General features: G+C 40.1%; 1 protein-coding gene across 1 annotated transcript; it reads left to right on the forward strand.

Moving 5' to 3' along the window:
* Positions 1–8,162: 8,162 nt before the first annotated feature.
* Positions 8,163–8,837, forward strand: LOC108749275. The gene has a single exon (XM_018487855.1). The coding sequence runs from the start codon at positions 8,163–8,165 to the stop codon at positions 8,835–8,837; it is 675 nt and encodes a 224-aa protein (XP_018343357.1).
* The last annotated feature ends 494 nt before the right edge of the window (positions 8,838–9,331 follow it).

The raw sequence follows: 9,331 nt of genomic DNA on the forward strand, positions 1-9,331 counted from the left end.
AAAAAAAGCTCAGAACTTTTTTGTACACCTAATATATTCTACAAGTGAGATTTAACTGAGTTTTCGCTTATAAGCACATGGTCTCGATCTTGTGCAGATTATAGGTAAAAATTCAATTAAGGCTATGTTCCAAAATTTGCTGCCAGTGATGCAAATGTATAGTATATGTAATATAAACTGTAGATTTGCAGCGCTGGTAGTGAATTTTGAAACATAGCTTAAATGTCACTTGTCAGAATGTAAAAGGAACGCGCAATCAACTGAATTATGATGTCACAAGCGTCACAAGTGAAAATTATCTGAGAATCAGTATAAATGGAAAGCAACTATTGTTCTCGTCACGGACGTCACGGTATCCAGCAACGATATCATATACAGGTTGAATTCCGTTTCACGCATGAAGCGGATAATGCATCATTTATCTTTGTTTCAACATTTGATGATTAACAAGAATAAATAATGCAGCGTGCGAGAAACGGAACGCAGCCACAGTTACTTTATTATTTTACCGCTAGAAAGCAGCATCAGTGTGGCATTGCAAGCATTAGTTGCGGTGCTCGAGTCAGTCCTTTTTCCCCTCTCTCTCTCTCTCTCTCCCTTCTCTTTCTCCCCTCCTCCCTCCTCCCTTCTCTCTCTCTCTCCTTCCTCTCCCCCCCATTCTCTCTCTATGTCATAGCGTTCTGTATACGGATCTTTTGTAACCCTCAGCGATAAATTTTAAGTTAGTGCTCGATAAGAATGTGATTAATTATCACTTCATGTTCATTGCGAGATCGGCATCAATTACTACTCATGTCTTTAGGTATACGTTCTAAATATTCATTTGAATTTATATTAACCCTTTATGGCTTGTGAATCAGAAACAATGAGTGACATTTCTTTGTAAACTTAGTGAGTTCCCGCCAACAAACAATATGGCGGCCCTCTCAAACCCTAAAATCTTCACCCGCCGCATCTGAGAAGACTCCGTCCAGATATTCATATGTTCATGTACTGTGTCTTACACAAAGTGTTCCAACTATGGCCTAGTTTCCACCGAGAGTTTAAATCAGATCAGAATGTAAGAACCAACCAACTATAGTCGAGCATTTCCCTGTTATTCGACTGTAACAGGGAAATACTCGACTATAGTTGGTTGGTTTTTACATTCTCATCTGGTTTAAATCCTGGGAAACTAAGTTTATGACACAGTAGCATTGTTCGTTTTGTCTCTCGGGAGCTGCTCGGGGTCACTCCAAATAAACCCAGCGTACTTGAAATGTAGGATTCACTGGTCTAATTTCCACCGAGAATTTAAACTGAATCAGAATATAAGAACCAACCAACTATACAGTATTCCCCTGTTACAGTCGAACGACAGTTCGGGAATACTCGACTGTAGTTGGTTGGTTCTTACGTTCTGATCCGGTTTAAGCCCTCGGTGGAAACTAGGTTACTGTTGGGTGCATTTGGAGAGATATTCTATTCTATTCTAAAGTTCCTCTAGTAAGAGTTAAGACATAAAACCAGAAGGCATTGCCAGATGGTCGGAAACAGCACAATTCCACCATGGTTAACAGTTGATAGTCCGACTTCGCGTTCGCGCCTTCTACACCATGAAACAGTTGCTCACACCAATTCACAGATTCACTATCCATCAAAAGGATCTGCGGCGTTTCAAGGACCTCGAAATCTGACCAATCAGAGATCGATACCCCTTATGATTTGACTCCTTACTAGAGAGACTCTACACTATTTGTGCTATAAGCGCAAACACTATCAACGCTATTCGTGGAACCAATAGCGCGATAGCGTTAGCAAGCTCCATGAACGATCCTAGCGTAACGTTGGTAGTGTTTAATCAGAGAGATATATTCGTCGAAGTTAAGTTAATGTAAGGGATTCTGTTTTCAATCACCAACCAAACTTTTCTCTGTAATTTAAATTTTTAGGGTTTTGTAAAATATTTGTAATGTAAATTTTTAATTTTCTCATAGTGAATAACAGAACGCAATCTCAATGATAGCTTTTCCCTAAGCTGAAGTGAATAATGTAATCTAGATCAAAAATTAATAATTACACTCAGTAAATTAATCAGATAAAAGAAAAAATCCTTGAGTATCCGTTATCGATTTGAGAAAAAGCGTACCTACATCTAATACGGGCTTTAAGCATCTGCAGCGGAATATTCTGCCGCGCTATACCGTAACTTTTTTCCGTACACGGGAATTAAAAATTACCAGTAATAAGATGCCTCTGACTTTCATATTTGTAATGAAATCAAATACACAAGTTGAACTTCGCAGAAACTTTGAAAAGTTAAAGATGATACACAAGTAAAAATTACGTTTACTCTAGCCGCTTAGTGGCGAACCATCAATTGCAGAGATTGAAATTGAGATTGCATTCACTATAAAATTCACTAATAAAATTTGAAATTCACACGTTACGTACGTACGTGTACTCTACGAAATTCTAAAGACAGAAAAGTTTGGTGCCACTTGAGAACAGAATCCTCTCAAACATTAATCTAACCTTGACGCTAGCAACACTACGCTCGTTCACGGATCTGTAAACGCTAACGCCAATACACTATCTTGGAAGGAATAGCGTTGATAGCGCGCAGTTGTGACGTAACACGCTACCATTAGTGACATCGTGTTTGTTAGCGCTATCTACAGCTCCGCGAACAGTTTGTAGCGCTAAATAGCGTCTCTCCGAATACACACTATGGGTATGTTCGGGAAGACGCTATCAACGCTATCAATGCAAACGCTACTAACACTGTTCATGTAGCCATTAGCGCGATAGAGATAATGAGTTCCATGAATGATTTTTAGCGTTTACGATGTAGCACTGGTACCTGCTCTTCATTGCTATAAATAATTTTTGATTCCAAGGTAATCCTCTTTTTCTTTGAAATTATGGTATTGTACGGTATAAAATAGATTTAATATTTAAGTTTAAAGTAAAATTTTTATGTTATTTATTTGCACATATTTGTCATAATTTAAAGTTATGTTATCTGAGATTATGTTTAAAAAGTTACGTGATAAAAATAGCGTAATTTATTAATATCTGCATGTTTTAATGTATAAAAATCATGAAAATGGCAGGAACAGAAGAGACAGGAAACTACAGGAAACTGAAATGGAAAAAAACAGTTCACTGCCTTCACTATTACTAGCGTTCATGAAACTCACAAACGCTAACGCTACCCATGCACAACCTCGGAGGCAAGAGCGTTGGTAGTGCAAGTTATGGCGACAAACGCTATCGACAATGACGTCACGGATGGTGTTCGTAGCGTTGGGAGCTCTCCGGACAGCGTTAGCGTTCGATAGCACTAGTAGTGAGCTCCCCGAACATATCCTATGTACGACATCATCGTAATAATGAATGCCAGATGTCATATGACGGATGTCATGCGTAGTGTGAATTCTATGTTTAAGTACGGATTCATACGAAGCGATCCCGAACAGCTCCTGAGAGACAAAGGTACGTTCGAAAATAAGTTTGATTGATGTTGAAAAAGAAAGTAAAGTTGGTAATATTGAAAATTATCAACGCTGCGTTTTGTTTCTCCCACTGGGATTGCTGGGAGACCAAAGTAATGGTGAATATAAAAATAGAAAAGAAAGCTATTTAAAATGTTACAAGATGTACATAAGTAAAACATTAAATGTTCTTATAATATATAACATGTTGTTCAACATTAACTTTATGTATAACTCGTAGAGATGTTGTATACTTAATTGTAATCGTAACTAAATACAATAGAATACAAATCTATTCAATTCTAATCTCTGATTTTTCTTACTCTTTTTCTTTTATGCTTACTCTGGATATATGTAAAAGAGAGTTTATGTAAGCTAAATCTTCTGTATTAGTTTTAAGTTTATTTTTAAATATCGCGCATTAGAGTTTCCACTGTGATTCCAACGACTAAGAAGAGAGGGCGGTGTAGCGTAAGTGGCGCGAATTGAGAAGTGTGTGAGTCTCCTGCTTTTCAAGAAAATATACACGGGACAATAAAGGAGAATATTTTTTTACGTGCAATCAATTGTGTTTTGCCATTTTTAACGTTGGTCCTTCGAGCCGCATAATACCTGCGATAATACCTGGATCTAGTTTGGATCGCATTAAGATTCGTGCGGATCTGATGAATTCTGAGCGTGACGAAAAGTCAGAGAGCCAAGCAATGTTAGAAGTTATCGATTTAGTGAGGCTATGCAAAGGGCAAAATGACAAGACTGCGAACGAAAGTATTAGAAGCAATGCAACAAGAAAGACTGGCATTGGATTCGACAAAGATCAAGCAAGGTTTGAAAAGCTCGAAAAAGCATATCGCGAGTTCGAGAACATTCAAAGACAGTTACTGGAACAGTTAGGCAAACTTTCTGCGGAAGATGCAGTAGAAGAGGAGCAGATCGAGGAAAAGTATTTCGAGGTAAAAATTTTATTGAAATAATTTATCAAGCAGACGTCCAAAAAAGACGCTGCATTGCAAAATTCAAACGCGATAACGAAATTGCTACAGCAACAAACAGAGCTGATGCAACAATTTCAGTTCGTTACTCAAGGCGACCAATCAGCCACCACAATCGCGAGATAACGACACGTTAACGGCCATACTTGTCCAATAAACGGACATTTTAGATCGCGTGACGAACACCACAGGCTCGGTTAGCATAGATAATAGAGTTAAGTTGCCTATTTGCGCGTTTCGATGGAAAGATTGAGGAATGGAAGTACTTCTCGAACAGTTTCCGCTCAATTATACATGAAAAGGCGCATCTATCAAAAAATTTCAGTATTTAATGTCATCGCTTTCCGGTGTCGCCGTGAAAATAATCAAATCAATCGAGATAACCGGGCAGAATTACCATATTGCATGGGAATTACTGCAACAAAGGTATGACAATCCTAGATCGCTTAAAAAGAAACATTTAATGTTTATTCGCGATGCCGACCGTAGGGAACGAATTCGCGAGGGCAATTCGAGAGTTAGTTGACTATACTGCTAGACACTTGCGAATGTTGAAGGTTTTAGAAGCAGACACACATGGGATGACCTCGTAATACACATGATGGAATCTAAATTCGATGCTAGAACTCTTCGAGCTTGGGAAGAGGAAATAAAGCTAGACGAAAGTGCAAAATTAGATATGTTTGAGTTCCTGAAAAGGAGACGCCAAACTCTCGAACGTATTGAGTCAAGATCAGCGGATAAGAAAGGCCAAAAGAAGGAGAATAGCGCGATAAGAGTTATATTGCACATCAAAGAAGTTAAACGATTAAAACTATGCTTAAACTGTCTAAGCACGACTACGTAAAAACTTGTCGATTGAGCTCTTGTAGAGAATGTTCCGGGCTACATAACACGCTATGCCATCTACCAACTAGCAAAGATTCTGGTAAATCAGAAGAATCGCGAACACAAGCCGACAATGGGCAATCACGTGTAAATGTTGCGGTTCATCACGCGTCAACTAATGAAAGAGAAAGATGTGTTTTCATGGCCACTGCTATGTTGGAAGCATAACAGCGCAGCGTAATAGCTCGAGCGTTCCAATTTGAGTGCTTCTAGACAGCGCAAGCGAAGCAAACTTTATCACTCGGTCAGCCCACAATAGATTAGGTTTGAAATGTAATAGAGCTTTCGAGATCGTAACCGGATTAAATAAAATCGAAAATCAGTTTAACAGTGCTTGCGATGTAAGTGCGATAAAAATGTTCTAATTTCGAAATCATCGTTTAATGTTTAATTGTACCCGAATCACGAGGAATTTACTTTCTGCAAAAATAGAACGTGACAAATTGCAAATACCTGCCAACATCAGACTAGCCGATTCGGACTTTCACACGGACCGGTGGATTAATAGGCGCGGAATTCTTTTTTGACTTGTTAGAAGCGAACAAAATAGAACTCGGTAAGGATTATTTAGTGCAGAATACGAAACTAGGATGGGTAATGGCAGAACCCATTCCATTAGTAACATTCAAGAATTCGGTAGTCAAGTAAAGAACAACAAGTGTTTTAACGTATTCATTAAAATCCTGTGAAACATTAAACGAGAATCTAAAGCGATTCTGGGAATTGGAATATTATGACGATAAAAGGGCACGAACGCTGTCTTATAAAGAAAAGAAGTGTGAACTATACTTTGAGCAGACCACTACGCGTGCCAGCGATGGCAGATTTATAGTAAAGTTACCGTTTTGCGAGAAAAAGGTACCCATAGCCCATAGGCGACAACAAAGAAGTAGCACTTAAAAGATTAAATAGCTTTAAACGTATTCTCAAAGGCAATGAAGTTATTCGCGAACATTACATTAACTTCATACAGGAATACCTTGACTTAGGGCATATGTCAATCGCACTATCCTAGCAACCGCAAGAATATAGTTTACTCCGCACCACGGAGTGTTGAAAAAATCTAGTAGCAGCACCAAGTTACGCGTGGTACTTGACGCCTCTGCTAGAAATAACAAGGGTGTGTCTTTGAACGATGCTCTCCTCGTCGGATTCGTCTTACAAGACAATTTAATTCACATAATTATATGATTCCGGACATAATTGCAGTAACGGCCAATTTATAGAAAATGTATCGCCAAGTTCATGAGAATGATCGGGATTTTCAGCGCATATTATGGCGTTTCTCTACAGACGCATCCGTGAAGAATTATAGTTTGAATACCGTCACGTACGGTCAAGCATGCGCATTTTATTTGGCAGTTCGATGTTTACGACAGCTGATATATAAAGAGTCAGATGACTCATTCTCTTGCGGCACAAGCACTATTAAAGGATACTTATGTTGATGACATAATATCGAGAACAGACACTATCCAAAATGCACGTGCCTTGCAAAGACAGTTGACCGATCTTTTACGTTCTACAGACATCACGATTATTTTCTTTCAAAAGAATTGACTCCACGTCGCGATTACGAGATTCAAGTGGAGTCCGCTGATAACGGTTTGATAGATCTGAAAAGAGGGACCGAACGGGCTCCGCGAAAACTAGTAAACGCTAATCAACTCGGAAGGAATAACAATCTTAATGCAGGCCCGAAAAGTGACAAGATTGCAAAAGACATTATAAATGTATCGAAGTCACGCAATAATAAAAATCCAAGCTTTGTCGTCCCAGACTGACCAACAATTTCATCTTAAGAAAACAGGCACCACATCGCGCTTAAAAATCATAAAACACATGGAATAGCTTCTCACGGTAACGTTATCTAAGATCGGATTCACGACTGACAACTGGTTGGCCTGCACGCAAAACTAGTGCACGGTAACCGTCTGTTTACCTAGCTATATTTTCCACGAGAATAACAGAATTCGTTATCCGTCTGGAGCAATCTTGCCTCTTTAAAGAAAAACGTAAATCATTTCTTTTCTTCTCGAAACCTCTTTAACGATGCACTTTAAATTAACAACGATAGGACGCTATAAAAATCTCGCGTGACATTGCAACTAACATTTGCATCCAAGATAAAGGGCAATACGCCCTTTTTTCGGGGTATAAATAGAGGTCCCGCGGAAGCGCAGAGCGTCAGTACGAGAGTCAAAGGAATTAAGTCCACGTCAGTAAAATTCACTCTGCTTGCGTCAGTTCACGCAAAAACTAGTGCCTTTGTTCGTCGCGCATCTCAGTGCTTATTTAATCTATTTTTGTACGCCGTGTGCTCTCTGAGACCATCCAGTCATCGTTCACTGGGCCTTCCTGGCGCTCTTGCGTGGACAGCGGACCTCATCATCAATCCGCGATCTCGTAGACCAAGCACCAAAAGTAAGTCGGCTTGTTATTCCATCCGATCATGCACGCGCCTGCCCGTATTTAAACATGTTGAATCAGCTTAGTGTGCTTGTGTGAGTAATGTGGGTGCGCTATCGATGTTTAACGAAAAGGCCCGAGTGCCTCCGTGTCATGTCTCGACTATTTTTGTTATTCGGGTTGACCGTCGCGTTGCCATGTTACTCTAACAAAAAAAAAGGAAAGTTAGACTCTTGCATCGTTGCCATGCGAGTCAGTCTCGTCTCGTCTGTTCATCAATAAAGACCTTTTTTTTCTTCTCAAAAAGCAAATTGAATTTAATAACTGATTCAAGCCTCAACAGGTTATGGGCCCAGGCACGATTACAGTGCGTTCAATTTGCTAAGTATAAATAAAAATGCCAGACGAATTTTCTGTGGGGCACGTGCCAAAATTCGATGGAACAAATTTCCTCGAATGGAAATTCCAGATGGAAGCGACTTTGAGAGCTTGTGGTCTTTACGAAATTGTAGACGGTACAAACGTAAGACCTACAGCAGCTGAAGAGGAGCGTGTGAAGGCGTGGGTGAAAGACAACGCAAAAGCGATATTTATCATTTCGAGAGCAATGGAGTACAAACAACTAGAAAGTTTACTAGTATGTACCGGCAAGGAAATGTGGGATACACTCGCAAAAATCCACCAGCAAAATTCAGCAGCGAACAAGCTCGTATTAATGAAATGGTTCCATGAATATCGAATGGGAGCGACGGATTCGACCGTTCAGCATGTAGCAAAAGTACAGAATTTGGCGATACAGTTACGTGATCTCGGAGACAATGTGTCCGACTTGACAATCATGGCGAAAATACTATCGAGTTTAACCTCAAAATTTAGCATCCTGCAGACAGCGTGGGACAGTGTCGATCCTGATCGACAAAGCGTAGAGTATCTGCAAGAACGACTTATCACCGAGGAAAGTCGTTTGGTAGCTGAAAAGGAAGAAAGTACGGCATTTTCAGCGATGCGGATCATCAGCGAGAGGCTGGCAGTTCAAAACACAAAGGAGACTCGAAAGGAAGAAATGAGGTAAACAAAAGACGTGAGAAGAAAAAAAAGGACGTCGAGTGCTATCGTTGTCAAGAGAAGGGGCATTACGCACGTGATTGCCCGACGCGAAAACAAAGAAAAACTGCCAGTGACGAAAGTGAGACGCGAGGAAGCGTGTTTATCGTTGAAAGTTCGCGAAGTGTAAACAACAGTTAAAAAAACAGTCGGTTTGGTAAAATGCCTGAGAATGTCAAAAATCAATGGCTACAACTGGATAAGAAAGATATCTGGTATGTCGACAGTGGTGCTTCACGGCACATCACGTTTCGACGTGAATGGTTTACCGAGTTCCGTCCGCTCAGAGGCACAACGGTATCGGTCGGAGACGACGGCGTGTGCGAGGTGTCAGGCGAAGGAACTGTAATTATCGATAAGCTCGTCAACGGCGTGTGGCGCGAGGCGCGCATAGAAAATGTGCTCTATGTACCGAAAGTGCGCAACAACCTGTTTTCCGTCGGTGTATGTACTTCGAGAGGC

This window comes from Trachymyrmex septentrionalis, unplaced genomic scaffold, assembly GCF_001594115.1.
Source record: "Trachymyrmex septentrionalis isolate Tsep2-gDNA-1 unplaced genomic scaffold, Tsep1.0 scaffold289, whole genome shotgun sequence".
Lineage (NCBI taxonomy): Eukaryota > Metazoa > Arthropoda > Insecta > Hymenoptera > Formicidae > Trachymyrmex > Trachymyrmex septentrionalis.

Bases quoted from the DNA above. Each gene is read 5' to 3' on its own strand.
- LOC108749275 (XM_018487855.1), top strand. From the start codon at position 8,163: ATGCCAGACGAATTTTCTGTGGGGCACGTGCCAAAATTCGATGGAACA.